This window comes from Giraffa tippelskirchi, chromosome X (genome assembly GCF_054371585.1).
Source record: "Giraffa tippelskirchi isolate mGirTip1 chromosome X, T2T-mGirTip1v1.2.pri, whole genome shotgun sequence".
Taxonomy (NCBI): Eukaryota; Metazoa; Chordata; class Mammalia; order Artiodactyla; family Giraffidae; genus Giraffa; species Giraffa tippelskirchi.
In genome coordinates, this window is record NC_137289.1 from 132514557 (window position 1) to 132535890 (window position 21334).

The window sequence follows — 21334 nt, forward strand, 5'->3', positions numbered from 1 at the left end:
GCATAAAAATAGAACAGGAAAGTCAGCAACAGTAGGAAAATTCCAAAGTGAATTTTGTAGTACCAAAATTAAGAAATACAATCTTGGTTTCACTTCAAAAAATTCTAGTTCAAAACCTTGAAATCTTTACAAGCATGCTGAATCAAGGTTGTTATGAGGCCCAGAATGTGGTGACTGGGGGAGACTGTACTCTGGGCATATACAAAGTGGCCCTTGTATGAAGTGGCTATAGAGCTACATTCCAGTTTTCTCTTTTATAAGCCACTTATCTTGAGAAGCTGAAAGCCATTTTGAAAATCTTAATTTACTTCTCCCTTGTTCCATCTAGTTAAGAAGAAAAAAAGTGGAAGAACTCATGCTTTCCGGCTTTTTCCCACTCTCCTACTCCTGCTAAGGCTACTACAATTTTAAGCTTAATTACAGAATATACTGCGGAAGACAAGGCTGTCATACCAATTCCACCTCAAACCTGGCTAGGCCTTCTATATTCTACCCATTTGTCATTTTAAAGTTTTGCCAAAAGGATGCTCCCAATCAATGGATGAATAGAATGGAAGTAGGCTTTAGTTACTAAGAGGGGAGAATGTCTTAAATCAGTGCTTCTCAACATTTAATATGCCCAGGAATCACCTGGGAATCTTGTTAAAATGTAGATACTGGTGCAGGAGGTTTGGGGAGGACCTGATAGTTTGCATTTCTAGCAAATTCCCATGTGATGCCTACGCTACTGCTATATTGATCACACTTTGAGTAACAAGGTGTTAGCATTGACATGGAAAATAATGCAGGGAGAAAAAAGCTGACCTGGGTTTGTCGGTATGTTATTTTTTCCCTCAACTGCTAAATTATTGGAATCATTATTTCAAGTTGAATAAAACATTTCTTTGTAAAATTTCCACTCTTATAATTTGCTTCTTATTACAAAAGCAGTACATGTCCACCTTATATAAAGGAGAAAATAAAAATTATCCATAATCCACCCACAGATAACAGCTGTAAACAATTCTAGTGTTTCTTACCAATTTTTCCATCGTGTATATAAACTACACATTAGAATCATAATAGTTACTTACTTTTGGACTTTAACCTTATATTATTAGTATTTCTCTAAGTCATTAAACATTGAAACTATGTAATGTCTAACAACAATGAGGCTCCCCTCCCCAAAGCTCAGGGTTATATGAGCCATTTTTTCTATCATCAAAATTCTTTGTTTCTATAATCACTCCCTAATCATAAATTGTTCTGAACTACCATGTTAGTGTCTCCCCTGATAAAAAAATTCACTTAAACTAATGAAAGGAATGGGATGGCAAGAAAAAGGACCGCCCCGCTTCCAAAACCTCAGATCTTTTTTTGGCTGCAGAACACAGCATGTGGGATCCAAGTTCCCACCAGGGATGCAGCCCATGTCCCCCACAGTGGAAGTGTGGAGTCCTAACCACTGGACCACCAGGGAAGTCCCATCAGATCATATTTTATCCATAAGAAAATGAAACAAAAGTAAAATGGACTTTAAGCTTCCCATTTCAAAACCGGTTTTTGTAATGAAAATTGTTTTTCTTAATTATTAAAAATATAATTTATGAGCAAATTAGTGCTTAAATGAAATTCTACCTTTACTTTCCATGTATTTGGTAGGTATGAATTGTTTTGTGTGTGCTCTGGTATTATTTATTAAAAACACAGAAAAGGTCCATTTCTAAAATTCAGTGGAATAGCCCATGGGCTTTAAAAAGTGACATAAGAACTGAATCAGACAGGGTGTCTGACACAGCCTTGTGAGGCTTTAACAAAGTAAATTCTAAGAATGCCAGCTGGCTTAGAGAGGACTCCAGTGGCTCTTTGCTACTTGTATTTCAGACTTCTAGCAATGATATAACTCTTTTGCTTTCTCTTTAGCAGTTAGGAATAGTAGAAATCCTTAACATCAAAAAGGGAGCTGTCTTAAGGCCCTCAGAAAACTCCAAATTCCGATATGCACTAAACCATATAATTTTTTCCATACAATTCTTATTTTCTGGCAAAAAACCCCCCCACAAAACCCCAAAACACATTTTTAGACTCCTTAGCTTTTTAGTATTAGTTGTTATCTCTCTTTGGGGTCCCTACTTTCCACAATGTAATACATTCATTACCACTTCATGAGTGTAACTATTTGGCTGATGGTAAGCAGAGAACAGGACTCTGTGGCAGTGTGGATGAGGGGCATTCACCCAGGCTCACTCATTAGTTAAGTAACTTGACATTCTTTTTATTCAATTCAAATTTGGCATCAGCAAAATGAGAGCTAGGACATCACTCAACTTCAGTTTCACTTGCAAAGAGCTGAAATGACAGATATTAAATCCAAAAATGTCAAGGAACTTTAGTGATATTAATTTATGGCACACATGAACCATGTGAGCAACAGATGTATTATTGTATGGTTATAGAACTTTCCAACACGCTGCCATCGATTCATGGACAGAATTGCTTCCTAGGACTCATTACTCCACAGTTCTCAAAGTGCTTATGTGGCCATATTTTGAGCTAAGAATTCCTTCAACAAATATTTAGTTAGTTGGCTCCCCCATGGGCAAAGCACAGATAAACAGCCTCCATGAACTCAGTGGAAGAAAAAAAAAATCTAGGACGAATCCTACGAGAAGGGCACTCACACAGTGCTATGGGAACGCAAAGAAAGGAAGCTTATACTACATTCAACTTCTTCATCAACCTAATGGGGCACGATCCACTGCTACCTCATGGGGCTGCTGTGCGGATCCATGCTGGACATCTGAAAGAAGATGAGAGACTATATAAAATACCATACATAAGGCTAGTGTAATTCTGGTGACACGAACAGAAACAACAAATGCCTACAGACTTGACCATCACGTATAAAAGAAAGACAGAAGAGCAATGGTAACAAGAAATGGAAAGTTTAAGGGAAAAAAACAGTAAAGCAAGGAGGTAAGAAAAAAGCTCAAGAGGGGAAGTCATTGGGAATTTCACCATACTGAGAGAAGCAAGGAGCACAGCCTCTGAAAGGGACTGTCCAGGAGGCTGTGGCCCTCAGGCCGCCCATGGCCCTCTGCAAGAAACAGGGGTGACCTGAACAATAGTCTTTCTAGACCTAAAGAGACTTCACTGAGAAATCAGTCTTACTAATGGGTGCTTTTCAAAAGTCCACAGGTAAAGCACCATCCTTTTGCTAACATTTATGCTGTAGCTTCATTTCTTCAACACAGAGTCCTAAATCCTGGTATCACTATTCTGGCAGAGACAAATGCAACATGTAAAAATTTCACCAAGAAGACCATGTGTTATGGGTTGAATTGTATCTCTTTCACCCCTAAATTCTTATCGAAGAGGGGTTGAAGTCCTAACCCCCAGTACCTCAGAATGTGACAATATTTGGAAATACAGCCTTTAAAGGGGTAATTAAATTAAAATGGGACACAGAAAGGTACAGAGGGAGGACCATGTGAAGACAGGATGAAAATAGCCATCTACAAGCCAAAGACAGAGGCCTCAGAAGAAGCAACCTTTCTGATACCTTGATCTCAGGCTTCTAGCTTCCAGAACAGTCTGGAAATACATTTTGTTGTTTAAGGCATGCAGTCTGTGGTACTGTGTTATGGCAGGTGCAGCAGACTAACACACTATCCTACTACAAATAGCTGACACACAGAATAAGAGGAGATAAGAATCCGGTAAGACAGAACAGGAACAAAGAAAGTGGTTTTTCTGTTTTTGTTTTTAGGAATAAGGAAAAATCAAACATTAAAGTGAAAAGGCAATTAGAGTTCAAAAGAATAAAAAAACAAGCCACAGATTGGGGTAAAATATCTTCCAGAGACACATTTGGTAAAAGACAGTTATCCATCAGGGTCTTAAAGTTTTCTGCATACAGGTCTTCTGTTTCTTTGGGTAGATTTATTCCTAGGTATTTTAGGAGAGGGTGAAACGAATAGAAAGAGTAGCCCTGAAACATATACATTTTGATATGTAAAAAAGATAGCTGGTAGGAATTTGCTGTCTGACGAAAACCAGGAGCTCAAACTGGGGCTCTCTGACAACCTGGAGGGGTGGGATGGAGTGGGAGGGAGGTTCAAGAGGGAGGGGACGTATGTATACCTATGGCTGATTCATGTTGATGTTTGACAGAAACCAACACAATATTGTAAAGCAATTATCATCCAGTTAAAAATGAATAAATTTTTTAAAAATGATGTGATTAAAAATAAAAAGGTTATCCAAAATATACAAAGAACTCCTAGATAAGAAAACGAACAACTCAATTAAAAATTGGGCCAAAGAAATCTCACCAAAGAAGATATATGAATGGCAAATAAACATATGAAAAGATGCTCCAAATCATATGCCATTAGGGAAAGGGCAGGTAAAACAATAATGAGATGCCACAACACACCTATTAGAATGGCCAAAATACGAACACTGACAACACCAAATGCTGGGGAGGATGTGGAGCAACAGGAACAGCCGTTCACTGCCCAGTGGAAAATAACATGGTACAGTCACTTTGGAATTCAGTTTGTCAGTTTTTTACAAAATTAAATATCATATGATCTAGCAATTTGTTCCGTGGTATTTACCCAAAGGAGCTGAAATTTTATGTCTACACAAAAACCTGCACATGGATTATGTTTACAGCAGTTTTATGCATAATTGCTGAAAATTGGAAGCTACCAAGATGTCCCTCAGTAAGCTAATTGACAAATAAACTGTGATACATCCAGACAACAGAATATATATATTTTTACACTTTTTATTTTGTCTTGTATAGCTGATTAACAAACAATGTTGTGACAGTTTCAGGTGAACAGTGAAGGGACTCAGTCATACATATACATGTATCCATTCTCCTCCAAGCCCCCCTCCCATCTAGGCTGCCACATAACATTGAGCAGGGTTCTCTGTGCTGTACTGCAGGTCCTTGCAGGTTATTCATTTTAAATACACCAGTGCATACATATCAATGTCAATCCCAAACTACCTAATTATCCCTTACCCCCATCGTACCCCCCAGCAACTATTTATTTGTTTTCTAAAAGACAAGAGAATATTTTTAGTGCTAAAAATGAAATGAGCTACCAAGTCATGAAAAGACAGAGGAAACTTAAAATGCATCTTAGTAGAAATAAGCCAATGTGAAAAAGCTACATCCTATATGATTCCAATCAAATGACATTTTGGAAAAGGCAAAACTATGGAGACAGTAAAAAAAAAACAAACAAAAAAACCCAGCTGCTGCCAAGAGGTAGGGGGGAGAGAGGTGACTAGGAGAAGGACAGAGGATTTTTAGGGCAGTGTCTGATACTATTAGGTTGGTGCAAACATAATTGTGGTTTTGGACCTTGACTTGTAAATCATTACGTGTGTTAGTTGTGCCATCGTGTCAGACTCTTTGCAACCCCATGGAATGTAGCCTGTCAGGCTCCTCTGTCCATGGAATTCTCCAGGCAAGAATACTGGAGTGGGTTGCCATTCCTTCTCCAGGGGATCTTCCCAACCCAGGAACTGAACCCGGGTCTCTTGCATTGCAGGCGAATTCTTTACTGTCTGAGCCACCAGGGAAGCCCACTTAAATCATTATAACTAGACTCAAACACATCTTTATTAATGAAAATAGGAACCACTACAATCAACACATTTTTGCCAAAGAGAAATAAGTTTGTTTATTCCTATAGTGTAAATATCCATGCTTCAGGACTTGACGAACTCTTGGAAAGCATTTTCTGCTGGCTGTGGAAGCATTTTCCCTGCAAAAAGTTGTTGAGATGCTTGAAAAAGTGGTAGCTGGCTGGCGAGGGGTCAGATGAATATGGCAGATGAGGCAAATTTGTTCGACTTTTGAAGCAGCTGTGCATCGTATAGTCAGGTGTTGTCATGGAGAAGAACTAGGCCCTTTCTGTGGACCAATACCAGTTGCAGGCGTTGCAGTTTTTGGTGCATCTCACCGATTTGCTGAACCTACTTCTCAAATATAATGGTTTCACCAGGATTCACAAAGCTGTGGTGGATCACAGGAGCAGCAAACCACCACAGTGACCATGACCTTTTTCTGGTGCAAGTTTGGCTTTGGAAAGTGCTTTGGAGCTTCTTCTCGGTCCAACCACTGAGCTGGCTGTCACCAGCTGTTGTATGCAATCCACTTTTTATTGCACATCACAATTTAATTGAGAAATGACTTGTTGTTGTGTAGAATAAGAGAAGATGACACTTCAAAACAATTATCTTTTGATTTTTGGCCAGTTCATGAGGCACCCACTTACTGAGTTTTTCACCTTTCCCGTTTGCTTCAAATGCTGAATGATCATAGAATGGCTGATGTTGAGTTCTTTGGCAACTTCTTGTGTAAGAGGATCAGCTTTGATGATGGCTCTCAATTTGGCCATTGTCAACTTCCAATGGCCAGCCACTGTACTCCTATCTTCAAGGCTCTCATCTCCTTTGCAAAACTTCTTGAACCACCACTGCACTGCACGTTTGTTAGCAGTTCCTGGGCCAAATGTCTTGCTGATGTTGCAAGTTGTATCTGCTGCTTTACGACCCATTTAAAACTCAAATTAAGAAAATCGCTCAAATTTACTTTTGTCTAACATTATTTCCATAGTCCAAAATAAATATAAATAGCAAGTAATAAGCTATTGGGATTCCCTGGTGGCTAAGACAGTAAAGGGTCTGCCTGCAATGTGGGAGACCTGGGTTCGATCCCTGGGTCGGGAAGATCCCCTGGAGAAGGAAATGGCAATCCACTCCAGTATTCTTGCCTGGAAAATTCCATGGATGGAGAAGCCTGGCAGGCTACAGTCCATAGGGTCACAAAAAGTCACACAATTGAGTGACTCAAAAAAAGCAAGAAATGTACATTAAAATGATGTATGTAACAAAACCACATTTATTAAGAACATATTCCAATATCAAATGGCAAATTTCAACAATGCAAAAACTGTAATTATTTTGCACCAATCTAATATAATGGTGGCTACATGTCATTATGTATTTGTGTAAACTCACAGAATGACTGAGTGAGCCCTAAGGTAAAGTATGGACTGTGGGTGATAACAATGTGTCAATGTAGGTTCAGCAAACGTCCCACTCTGGTAGGTGATGTTGATAATGAGGAAGGCTGTGCATGTGTGGGGGCAGGAGGTACATGGGGAATCTCTGTACCTTCTGTTCCGTTTTGCTGTGAACCTACAACTGTGCTAAAAATAAAGTCTATTAAGAAAGGCAGTTAGTGCATCCCTTTTTTTGCTTCCAAAACAATTTGACCACGTCAATGGTTTATCACACTTTCAGCTGCAGTTGAATTTTTGTGTCTGCAAAGGGCTCTTAGCTCCTCTAGGGCAGGGAGCATTGACCATCTTTGTTTTTCTGACATTTAGGATGGTATTCAACAAATAATAGGAAATGTATACGTACTGTTTTTATCGCTGCTGAATAAATGAAAAAAGGCTCAGTTGAGAAAAGTCAGACTCTTTTTCTTCCTTTATTTTTAAGCAGACTTACTTGAGACATTTGGGCAAAGATTTGAATTGATTCATGTCTCCCTCAAACAGTTCACTTATCCCTACTCAGGCCAAGACCCCCCTAGGACCATTATGTGCTGCCACCATGGAAATGGATTTTTACTTCACATATTGCCACTATGTCCCTCTAAAACTTTTGGATCTATTATGCCATCTGTGTACATTCTGGAGCAGTTACAATAATAATGCCAAGCCCCAAAGAAATAAGATTTTTAAAATGTTATGTATTTACAGTGAAGTATGCAGTAAATACTTCACCAAACTGAAAAACAGTCCCTTATCATCTTAAAGGAAAGGGAAAAATACCAAATGGGGTTAATTCACATTATGGACTAATGGCCTGTAAACCTTCATTTGAAAAGCAAAGCACAGGAAAAAGCTTTGACAAGAACTACTTTTCACCATAAAAATAAACCTCTTTCTAATAATTTGTATGTGATTTTTTCCCCAAATCAAATTGACAAGTTTCAAACACAGATTAAAGCCACCATCCAGTTACAACCCTCGAAATATGGCTTCATAATGGAAATGGTAAAACTATCTTAGCAAAGGAAATGTTGCTAGGTACCAAGAGTAAAGGAGAGTCTATGGTAAATACTTTACACGCCAGTTTCAGGGCACTTGTTGACAGACGATACTTAGATTCCATTCTCAATAATATAATTGTGTGTAACTACTGTCATTTTTCACAGGACTTTTGATGTTAACATCCATTGGTGTTCTGGCCTTGGTCCAAATTGAATAAATTTATTTGCCCTCTGGATCCCACAGATTTTCAATTCTTTTTAACAGCAAATCTCCCTTTAATAGCTAATCAGAAGACAGCATTTCACTCCAACTCATAAAGTGAGAAGTGAATTTTATATGTGTTACGTTAATTTATACTTACAGAAGTTCCCCCTGTAACTGTTCACCTATGGACTGTAAGAATATTCGTGCTCTCCAATTGTTCCCTATGGATTACAACCTGTGTTCAAATCTCTTCTTACTTAGAACCTGTCTAAATCATGTGTTCAGAATTGTTTGGGGGGACTTTCTAAAAAGTTGAGCTTCTTAAATTTTACCCCATACCTTCTGAACTAGAAATTCTGGGTGTAGGAGCCATGGGTTTATATTTTTATATGTACCAGGTGACTCTTAGGTAAGAGCTTATCAAATGTCATTTGTTAGGAAACCTGTGCTCTTGGACCATGGCATGATCTAGCCTTTCATTTATATCCCACCACTTACAAATATACTACCATCACTTACCACTACTAAATTATCCAAAAATGTCCAGACCAAGTAAATTTTATCCAAATTCCTTCATTCCAAAGATGCAATTTAGGAACAATGAATAAGCAGAAGATCAAAGGAAAAATAGATACACTAATTAACACTCCATAAAGAAAGCAAAAGGATCTCGAAACGTTTAATGAAATTCTGTCAGACATCCATTTTGTACCCTTCTTTTGCTTTATTTTATCCTTCTGATATGTAAAAGAACAAGTCAGTAATTCACTCCATGCCGTTTTGGCTCTGAACTCCTGAATAGTGTATTTATTAGAAGCAAATGACAAAAAAAAAACTCCCAATTCTTAAACTTGTGAAACAGAACTAAATAGTGTGAGTATACAGATTCTATCAATACTTCTCCCTTTTTGCCAAGCAAGAATTTTGCAAGTGATTACTCTGTTCCATCCTATTTTACAAGAGAGCAACATACACTCCTCCATGTTCTCTAAAAAGCAGGGGGTAAGTCTCCAGTGACTTTACAGATCACTTCTACAAGTCTCCAAGGCACTGGGCTTTCTGAAAACTGCTCATCATTCAGCACTTCAGATAAGAATTTTGGAAATGTCTGGAAGAGGAATCTATCCCCTAGGAATCGAAGAACATCTAGGGACCAATTTGGATTCAGAAAGAAGTAAAAGGGGATCAAGTTCTAATATACAGATACCCAGAAAGAGGTAACAAACTTGACAGAAATGGACAATGTACTCATCAAACAGTCCTTAATTCTTTAAACGCTTAAGGCCTTTAAGGAAAGATCCTTGGAGGTAAAACAGAAACACTTATTGTTGATATGCAAATAAACACGGGCTAGACGACACCAATCATGAAAGAAAGTTCAAAAACCTAGTTACTAATGGATTAAAGGAGTTTTTTCTCTTATATTAATTTAATTTATATATATGTAGATATACAACTTTATGCAACAAATTTTCTCTTATAAATTTAATTAATTCACTGAAAATAAGCTGTGGAGATAGCCCAAGGTGTTGCTGAACATCTAAAGACAAGATACTAATATTTGAAAATCTTTATCAGTCTTAAAGTATTTTCTATTCAAAGACAGAAAAAACAAGTAAGTCAAGGCATTGAAAAAAAAAAATTCTAGCCTATCTTGTAAATGGAAGAACTGAAGTCAATTATGACTAGAACAGAGGAGTTAAGACCAAATCAAGGGCACAGTGATTCTTATGTGAGGAAATTTAGAAGTATTTGTAGGTTTCTATACGTCCTTGAGGTTGCCTCTAGCCCTGGCACTCACCAACAAAATGTCATTGATGTTCAATGGGAAACAACATAAACACTCTATAGGTAACTAACACGAAAAATGTGTAAACTTACCTTTTTTAATATTTTATAGGTAATAGAAAAGTTGTCAATGTGATTTTCAGGTAGGAGAAAAAAACCCATGCACTTGTCATGACATTTTCAAATACTTTAAGTTACGTAACAAAGCTTTTCTCAGGTCTATTAAGCCCCACAGTGCCTGCAAGTCTTGTGTAAGACATAGGCAGCACCTGATAATCTGGGCTGAGGCATCTATATGCTCTCTTAGGATGGAGTCAGTAAAAGAACTCCACCCCAATCCTGTGTCTCAAAATGAACCTAGGCTTTTAGTGAACAGCAGAGACACACTCCAGGTCTATTTTTTCTGGTAATACCTGGTTTTTGTAGGTCCAATGATCACGTTGCCTATGCTTACTTCATTACAATTACTAAACTCTACAGAAAATAGCATTTTCAAAATATAGCATTTAAAGAGTCCTTTCTGTACTGTTCCTCCCTCAAAGCCCAGCTTTAATAGAGAACAATGTGAGAAAGGCTGAGGGGGCCAGAGTCGGGGATTCCTATGCCACCGCCCCTCATGCAGGGGATGCCTGTGCTCATAACGGCCCCCATGGCCTGCTTCTCAGACAGTGGTGCGATGCTGCATGAACAGCCTGACACAGTAGGTCTGGCTTTTATGATGCAAATTTCCACTTTAAACTCAAAGGTAATTACAGTATTTTAACGTACCTTTCTCATGATCGGTAATAAGTTTCTCCAGTGCACAATCCACATCAAAAATGTACCGGTAAAAGCACAGCTGGGTGTACAGGGACTTGTCAGAATACTGCAATATAACAGAAAAATAAATGAATTTTGGGGAGGGGGGAACTTTGGAGATCACTCAGCAAGTGTATCCCCTAATTTAACTTCCGTATCAAGCAGCTTTCTTTTTTAAAGAAGGGGGGTGAATAAGAAGGAGAGAATCATATTAATGATTTGTCCCCCTCATATGGCATACATACCTATCATAATTCAGAATAAACCCTGCCACTTTGATCACAGATTACTACTTGTGAAGCTACAGACTGATTACCCCTGCTGTCAAAAAACTGATTTTGTCAAATGGCAAATTCCTATGCACTCTTGACAATTTGCACTGTTAATTGGGAAAAGTGGTACTGTGCTTCCTAACTGGGACCTGTCCAGGCTAGGAGGAAGTTAAACAATTTCTGAAATACAAGCTCTATTTTATGACTCATGGTGAGAGGGACGAGCCCACAGATACAACATGGTGAATAAAGCACAGACCTGAGAACATCCTGACCACTTGTCCTGTGCTCATCCTTAAATGGGCAACATATGACCTCTGAGAAATAGCGTGTGAAATGAAATAACCAAGGCTTATCATTCCATCAATATCAAAACAATGTTTAAAGATTTTGGCAAGTTCTGACTCAAAAAAATCATAGCATCACTGAGGTAATCAAGAGTCACTGTATCTCACCCCGTGTGGGGAAAAACATCTGCATTCAATTCAATAATCAAAGTGAGAATTATTTGGCGAATCACGTTCAAATGCATTTTGTATTTCTTTTAAGTTAGCTGCTCCAGAAACTTACTTTCCCTCCTCCTATAGGGTCAGATAGGTGGGAAACCTTTATGCCAGAGGACGATGAACTAGGGCTTTGGTGTCGTCTTTGGGGTTGAGGGTGTGACACCGAAGTGAGACAACTCAATCCTCGGAACTTCTCAAATAACAAACTCAAAAGATAAGCACGTTACCAGTTCTCACTTGCCGTCTTGGACAAACTTGAAATCTAACAGCAACTGAGCACCTACTGTGCACCAGTAACAACAAACATACAGCTAACTCACACAACACAGTAAGCACTCTACAGATATTGATTGGTTCAGTGAATGAATCAATGAATGGCCACAATAACCAGGTCATTTGGTACAATCCATGCAACAGGGTCAGGTGGCACCCACAGACTAGCATGTGACTAGGAACTTACTACCATCTACAACTAGATATACAAATGGTCTTATTTTGAAGGGAATCTCTTTGGTAACCAAGTATTAGATTCCAATATCCTCGCTAGCTATCAATGATGAAAAACTATAGGCCAACTCAACTGGGTACAAAAGTGAAATTTAGTTTTTAGAGCACAATGGTAGACCTTCCAGCTCACTCCATTATAAAGTCATTACTAAATTTAGTGTATTTCAAACTTCTTTGGCCACTACAAGTGGTATCTATAAATATTAGACTGCAGGAATAACCCACATAGAGCTATTCATCAGCCAGGGCTATTGTCTTTTTTGTGTGTGCATTCCTTCCACCCATTTCTCTTTCTTTACCTGAACCTATTTTAAAAAGTATACCTAGAAGCTTATTTTATTTCTTATTAGCTATTCTACAATATGCATCATCATTATACTATTATACACCAGTTATTTTTAGCGAATCCTGATTACTGCTTCCTGGGGGAAAAAAAAAGGAGGACGACAGCGATTAAGTTATTTGTTTAGTTTTTTAGATTCAGCAGTAATTGCTGGTACACATCTCCCTGACTGCACACATGCTGCAGGTTGAATAGAACACTGAAATTACCTCCTTCATAATAGTTTGTTTTGATAATGTATTGTGTGTCGAGATGATGAGAAACAGTTGCTGTCAATTTGATTAGCCATTATATTTTTATGTTAATTGCCATTATTGGGTCCATTCTGTTTAGTGTCACCATAGAAGCCATACAATGTTAGCATAAATAACAAATTGGAGTAAATTAGGAAGATATATTTTTGCCAATTCATTTTAATTGCCCCTCAGTCCTTCCGTTGGTTAACGCAGCTGTTGACCCATAATAAGCACTGGGTCAATATAGCTGCTTGTCAATTCAGAAATGCAAAGTGCTGTGTTGCTGGTAATGGATATACAACAACCTTTGCCAGCTAACTGAAGCAAACGAGTGACAACCCACATGAAGGAATAAAGCGTCAGCCACGGAGTTTAGTGACCTGATATTAGTAGGCAGGCTAATTGAAAGTCAATGCTTAAATGGATAAGGAAAATAGGGGAAAAAATTTAAAAGGAGTTATATATTTTTAAAAAATATACCAACACCTCCTGCCCTTTTGATTCCTGACATATTTTGCAATTAGTAAACTGGTTGAAAACAAAAGGCCCTATTAGATTTTCAATGTCAAATACAATCAAGTGGTTTTAAAGAACACACATGAAACAGAGAAAACTATAGTTTAAATCAACAAGAATAACACCTACTTTTGTTTTCTTGATTTTGCACTATTAATTTGTGATCACTTGGAGGGGCTTTTTAAAAAATCATTACCACCTTTTCTTTTTTGCCTTTGATGATAAATTCTCCTAATCAAGAAAACTGACACCCTCTAGTCTTTTCTGAGATCTTCAGCGGGTTTTTTTCCCACACTTAAATGCTCATTCTGACTGTACAAGATTGGATGGAAAATACTTCAAGAAAATAAGGTGATATTTTAACATTTCCTTCTCTCTCTAGCTTTCACTTATTGGTTTAAAATGTTCGATTTCTTGCTCTTTCCTTGAAAATTGCACTCAACACGGTGCCTAGGCTTCTTTCAATCTTCCTTTATAGTTAGAACATCATGTACCAAAGTGGTGGATTGTGATTTAGTAAGGACAATGCTGAGCTGAAAGAGCTACTGTGTGTACAACGCTTTGCATTCAAGTTAGTTGCTTGGAGTGTTAACAGAGTAGTAAGTGGGGGCCCCATACATACACAGGGGTAGGGAAGGAATTCCCCTATGATATACCTGGCACAGAGGAGACACTTAGCAAATACTGTGGAAGAAATGAAGGAAAAAGGAAAATGCTTCAATACCACTGTTTTTGATGCATTCTGTTTGAATCCCATAATCAGATGACATCAGAAACAATGTGAACTTCATTCTGTCTCCAAGCCAAAGTATTACGTTCAGATGAAAACATAGGCCCTAGATTAGTGGTCCTTCACCTGGCTGTACACAGAAGTACCTGGGGAGATTTTTTAAAAACAGTGATGCTCAGATCTCGGCCCTGGAACAACTAACTCAGAACACAATGGGGAATCCAGGGGATGGGCACTGGTAAGGGCTTCCAGGTAGTTCCAGTGGGTAGTCTGAGAAAAGAACTGCTGTGCTGCATATTACCTGTACCAGAGATACTTTTAGAGCCATGGACACTGATCCCTCCAAGATGGCTCAAGATCAAGGGATTTACACCAGTCAAAAAAGCCTAAGAAGTTTTCCTGAGAATCACTGTGAGGAAGATGCTTGCTTTTTCAAGCAAGTTACTGCAATCTTAGTATAGGATGTATTTTCATTTACATAAATGCAGGGCAGGGTTAAACCTAGTTCACATTTTGGTTTTTTGTTAAACTGTAATCTACACAAGTACACAAATAACGAGTGTATGGCTTGATGCACAAAGTTAACATATCTCTTTGATCAGCACCCAGAAGAAACAGAACTTTACCAGCCTCCCAGAAGCCCACCCTTGTTCTCCTCCCATTATTCCCCATCTTCTCCCTAAAGATAACAATAGATTTGTCTTACACACACACACACACACCCTTTATGTGAATATAATCTTATAGGTTGCATTCTTTTCTCTTTGGTTTCTTTTGGTCAACATATTTGTGAGATGATTCATCCATGCTGAGCTAAGTTGTTGCAGGTAGTGGAAGTTTGTTTATTCTCACTGCCATAAAGTATTTCACTGAATGAATATACCATACTCTATTCAGCCATTCTACAGATGAAAGGCATTTAAGTGGTTTCTAGCTTTTTGGCTGCTGAATGGAGCTGCTACCTACATACTTGTACACACCTTTGCAGCATTAGCTTGGTGCAAAAGTAATTGTGCCCCTCAAATGCCAGCCTGGCCACAGACCTGCCCCACTCCTTCCCACCTTCTGTTCCAGGAGGGCAGGGCACGTGTTCCCTTCCTCCTCTGTGCCCTGGCCCAAGCAATTCTGCCTTCCCTTTCAGGCCCATCCTTCCAGCTTTGCCTAGAGATCCACTTGATCCACTAGGTTTTCACCTACCTTAGCAGACCTCAAAGTCACTGCAGTTTCTGAGAAGCCTTTGTGCCTCCATGCCTTCAGTTTGCCCACAGACCCAGTCACCTCTCCTCTGGAGCCCCATGGTTCACCACAGCCTCCAGCACAGAGAACACACTCCTGTAGTCCTCACCAGTGTGATCACCCTCATGCCTCCGAGGATGTGAGCTCCTGAGGGCATGGACCTGTGTGTAACCCCTCTCCACTGTGGGCACCCAGGCCAGAGCCGGGCTTGTGGTTGGCCCTCAAGGAAGGTTTGTAGAAGGAAGGGATTCATGGAACCTGTCTCCCACCTCTCACTGAGCCTCAACATATGGGCTAATGACACTAGTCTCGGAAATTATTTCTAATGTTTCCTGGGTATATCTACCCCATGGCAGACTGGCTCTGGGGTCAGACTGTATTTGGTCTCAAATTCAGTTCTGCCACTTAAAAGGATTGGGTGACCTTGGACACAATGCTTAATTAACCTATTCATACCTCAATTTCTTCATCTGTAAAATGAGAAAAATAAACTTCTCAGGAATGCTGTAAAGATAATGAGCTAGTATATATATGGCAATCTCCCAATTTATTCCCACCCCTCAAACCCTGGTTAACTATACATTTATTTTCTATGTCATGATTCTACTTCTATTACTTCTGTTTTGTTAATATGTTCATTTGTACCCTTAAAAAAAGATTCCACATATAAGTGACATGTGATATTCATCTTTCTGTGTCTGACTTACTTCATTTAATATGAAAATCTTTAGGTCCATCCATGTCGCTGTAAATGGCATTATTTCATTCTTTTTTAAGGGTGAGTAATATTCCATCTCTCTCTCTCTCTCTCTCTCTCTCTCTCTCTCTCTCACACACACACACACAAACACACAACTATATATAAAATAGATACATAATAAGAACCTGCTGTAAAGCACAGGGAACTCTATTCAATACTCTGTAATGACCTATGTGGGAAAAGAATCTTAGAAAAAACAAAGTGCATATATATATAACTGATCCACTTTCTGTGCACCTGAAAGTAACATTGCAAATCAATTATAATCCAATAGAAATATGGAAAGCACTCAGCACTATGAATTGCACACCCTGTATGTCACTGATAAATGACGTATTCTGTACTTTCCCAATTAGACTGCAGCTTCTGGAGGGTTTGAATTTCTACACAGTTGCAAAACCCAATGCCATGCCCTCAACAGGTGCTCTAGAAAGTTTTGTATAAGGAATATGTTTAAACTCGAACTATGAACACCCCCTTTTAATGAATGCATTAAAAACTGCTATTTCTACTGTTTTAGTTAAGATATGCCTTTAAAATTTCAGTATCCTTCAATTTCTACACTGCTTTATGTCTTAATATAAGTTATTAGTCTTGATTAATATCAAGATTAATCTTGAAAAGATTGCGATATGCTGTTTTATTTTTTCTGTCACTCAAATTGGTTTTCTGCCTATTTTATCTGCATTATTTAGGCTTTTTCTGTAAATAGAGAACAAGAGAGGGTGAAAAAAATACTGGTTTGCCAACTCCAATGTACTTCTTTGCAAAGGAAATTATTTCCATAGGCTACAGAAATAACTTATTTGGATTACTTCAATTAGTTCTAATACAAAACATTGCCACCACTTCATTAATCAGCTGCTTGTGAGGGTTACTTTTCCAAGAAGTCTTTTTGGTAATTTGATTAGAAAGAATGGTAGTGCACATTATCATCTGATTCAGTATGTCCATCAAGTAGACAATCTACAGTGAGTTCTTGATAACGATGGGCTTATTTTAAAAAAGCCACACAGACAGCAATTTCTTCATTTTATAATCCTAGTCCTATTTTTTTGGTGAAGATGAAGTTATCTTTCAAAGGCTTTGGCAGCAAACGGTGCTGAATAAGCATCAGGAACTATTGCAGTGCTTTAAGAGGCATTTCACTCTTTGCCTCTCCCCACAGACCCCCCCCACCACCACGAATGATGCAGTAATTAAAACCTAATTATTATCTTCATTTTAAACAAAACCTAAAGTGAATACCAATTAATAACAACATACTAATGAGCATCTGCTGTGATGAAATTGAATATGAATGTGCTGCAAATTTCGGGTAATTTATTTTTTTTTTAGGGAAGTGCCACTGGTCGCATTCTGCCGTTAGAAGATTATATAGAATGTACACCATTTTCTATCAAGTCATTCTCAACATGGCAATTTCCATCTTAGGAGATAGGGCTGGCTTTAATGCTACAGATGTTGAAATACCCAAATACTGGTCGTGTTGTCTTCACTGGGACTGAGGACACTTTTAGGATTCTACCTTGAATTTATTGCCCTCTCTTCAGAAGTTTTCCTTTTTTAAATGCCGAATTTCAAGGTTAACCTCATGCCAAAAAAGCCCCACAAAAAACCCAAAAGATTTCAATTAGCCCCCATGCTACATATAATCATGTATTAACATCATGATGAGAAATATAAATATAAATTTCTAACTAGAAGAAATAATAATATAAAAATAAGGTTGGCAAGTCACTTTGGATTTCACTGGAGCTATAAAATGGCCTAGAAACATTTATGTAAGAGAAACCCCTGATATCTGGAAGTATTGAGGTAGTTAACTGTGTTCAGATTCATTCATGTTAACATCACCACACCAAGAAGCAAAATGTGGAGACAGAATGAGGTTCTGTAGATTACGGTTTCAACCTCCATACCTCTAGTAAGAATGAGCAGGGCAAGATCAGTGTTTTTCAAGTATGTTCAATTTACGTGCCTTGGAGGCTTCTCCAAATGTTTTATTCTGATTTCATTGATTATATATTCACTGTAAAAAATTCAAGACAGGTGTATTCACAGGTACTACCTTCCAAATTTTAAGGTGTATGAGATCCCAACATATTAGCTGGTGTTCTCACTGAAAAATAAGTTATAAGCTTAAAATAGATTATCTATATAGATAAAAATCTCATCTTTTTTATAGTTGGGAATTCTGCATGAAATCTTATTTGGATAAAAAGGTTTCCTAGATTAGTGACTTTCTAGGGTTTCTTTCTAGATTTAAACTGAACTGAAAACTACTTTGACTTTCTTTCCCTGGCACATTCACCCAAATATATCTAATCTGGCTAAAATAAAAATTCTCTACCACTTCCCAACCCATCCACAAAAATGTTTTGGTCAGCTTTCTAATATTCTTATTAACTGGCACCAAAGGGTCTATGATGAGCAATATCAACAGCTACTAAAATAAAGTAAGTGCACATGGCTACTGTAAATAAAGTGATGCAACATTTAGGACGAAAATTTAACTGCGTAATTTGACCTGGTTGTTAAGGTGTACTCTGGTTTAGGTGAAATCTCAGAACAAGTTCTGACTCAGATGGACAAAATAGGAGAAGGCTGTCATAGCTGACCCAAGCCAAACCAAAGTCAGCCTCCTTTCACACCACTAGCCACCAAGCACATAAGAAAGACTGCTGTCCATTCATTCAACAAATTGAGCATCTAAAATAGGCCAGGCAGTATTCCACCTGCTAACGCTACATCAGAGAATGAGAGAAATAAGATAAGATCACAGGAGCTTATAGCCTGGTGTGGGTGTGTCTTTTCCAACACTACACTGCAGTCAAATGTGGATATTTCCATTTATCTACCCGCTTCTCACAGTAGCTGCTCTCTGTAACTTTTTAATGGCATGTTTACCTTGCATTTCCTAACAGAATTATTTGAGTGTTTTAATTCTTACACTACAGAGAGGTCTCAGATGATTATACTCATTTTAAAATTTGTGTCCCTTGCATTTATATAATAATGTTAGGCTTTTCAAAGCATTCAGTCCTCACAAAAGCTCTGCCAGGTAAGTGGGAAGTTAGAATTATTTTCCCTATTTGACAGAGCTCATCAAAGGTGAAGTCACTTGTTCATGATCCCAGATCTGGTCAGTGAATGGAGCACTAATGGCCAGTTTGCAAACCTCTTAGAAAAACCGGTGGAGTCAAAATTAGAATGACAGTTTGTGACCAGAATCAATATTTTTTATTGCCAAATGGCATCTTAAATCTTTGCCTGAAATGCTGGTATAGGATTATCTGAGGTACAATTTTAAAGTCCATATGTGCATGCTATTTAAAGTGAACAGAGATTTCCCAAATGTTATCAATGTGTTAAATCACACTGTGCTAAAGGAGAGGGTTGAAGAAGTTTAGCATGATGTATTACTATGCATTTGACACTTTCCAGTTTTCAGTTCCATCTCCCCAGCATTATGCTTTCTCCCATTTGATCTTCAATAAATTAACTAGCCATTCTGATTATCCTCATTTAACAGATAAGGAAGCTGAGACTCAAATAGGTTATGGGACTTGCCCTAAGTCATGCAGCTAGTAAGGGGCAGAGCCAAGACTCGATCCCAGGTTTTCAATGTCCAAGCCCCTTGATCTTTGTAATATGCCACTTTTCATTCATACATTTTCAACAATGTCATTCTGTGTGTTAATCAGTTCTTTTGTGGCTAGTTTTCAACATTAGTGCATCAGAGAAGCAGTGTATTATAAGCACCTGGTACCTCACTCACACTGTTAGACTACACTGATGCCATGTTTAGGGCATAGCTCACCATGAGTAAAAGTGGCAGGAGCACAGGGCCAAAGCAAAGGGCATTGGCTTGGGGGCTGGAGGTGCAGACTGCAAGGAGAAACTGACCAAGCCAAATCAAAAGTTTTCCAATGTGTATCATGGTTGAACTAAGGACCTAAAGTCTGTGTCAATTTAATTTTCTAATTTTTGCTCACCATCATTCTAAGATGCACCTTTCAGAAAATGCACCTTTGAGCAGAAAGATATAAAAATCTAAGTTCTTAAAAGTTTACGTTCCACACAGATCTCTGTGCACACACTTCAGAAAAAATTTTTATGGGTTTAGAAATTCCTTGTAGAACATAAAGAAGCTTTCCTTTTCTGTTTTACAAATTGAAAAACTGAGGCTCGGAGAGATGAAGTAACCTCTCCTCTCATTTGTAAATAGATGGGGAGGGATACACTCCCCCAAAGCCCTGTTACCAGGATTATATGACATAATATGTGTGAAACATTTAGTACACTACCTGACATACAGTGAGTGCTAACTAACTGGCAGTGAGTCTTTTAACTTTTTATTAGCTATGAACACTTGCCTTTGGGAAGTTTCCTGAGGTAAACCAAGTAGGCACCTGCAAGAACTTGACATTTTTTTCCCCTTTTTAATTTTGTGAACTTCATTCAAGAGCCAAGGCCAAACAATATACTCTTATGATTCTAAGTAAAAGTCACTGATTATGTAAGCAAATTTTTTAAAAAAGGAAGGGTGGTAAGATTTCAGTACCAATCACTGTAAAAAAATGAAGACTTGATTTCTATCTATCCTATAGGCTGAAATAGGATAAAGTATTTCCTCGCTTTTAATCTCTTTGCAACTAATATATAGCAGTTCTGTTTATTTTTAAATTTTTTTGATGTGCACCATTTTAAAAGCCTTTATTGAATTTGTTACAACACTGCTTCTGTTTGATGCTTTGGTTTTTTTGGCTGCAAGGCATGTGGGATCTGAGTGCCCCGCCAGAGATCGGACCCCTGCCTCCTGTATGGGAAAGACTGCCAGGGAAATTCCAGTAGTTCTGTTTAAAGTACTGTAATCTCCTTGAGGATAGACATCCTATCATAAATACCTCAGGACTCCCAAGATCCTGGCATAGGGAAGATGAAGATGCCAAAAACATAAGTTCTTTAGAAGAAAAGTTCTAAGTAAAGCCAAGGCATTGTAAGTTATTAAATGCGAAAATACGAGATAAGGCAAGTATGGTGTGGTTGTTAACAGCACAGACTATGGAACCAGTATGGGTTCAAATTCTGCCTCTAACATTTAGCAGATACGTGATCTTGGGCAAGGCATCTAAAACTACACTCTCCACCTCCTCATCTGTAAAACAAGGATTGACAACAGTGCCTCAAACAGTAGCAAATGTTTGCTTTACATCTTTTTTGGGGGTTGAATTTAGCTACAAAAAGCCCTTAATGTATCTTGATAGTCTTGTCTTTCTTCTACTGTCTCTGTATATAAGCCTATAAGAGGTTATACACCTTATAAGCTATTAGAAGACAGAAATTGTAGCTATGAATGCAGTTTT

General features: G+C 38.2%; 1 protein-coding gene across 9 annotated transcripts in view; it reads right to left on the reverse strand.

Annotated features, from left to right (window-relative positions):
• The window catches only part of POLA1 (DNA polymerase alpha 1, catalytic subunit), a 390759-nt gene that overhangs the window by 147093 nt on the left and 222332 nt on the right, over positions 1-21334 (reverse strand). For all 9 annotated transcript variants that reach the window (XM_081567915.1, XM_081567913.1, XM_081567916.1 and 6 more), the window contains one exon: positions 10830-10926. In XM_081567915.1, the coding sequence (XP_081424041.1) occupies positions 10830-10926 (97 nt within the window). The remainder of the gene's footprint in view (positions 1-10829; positions 10927-21334) is intronic.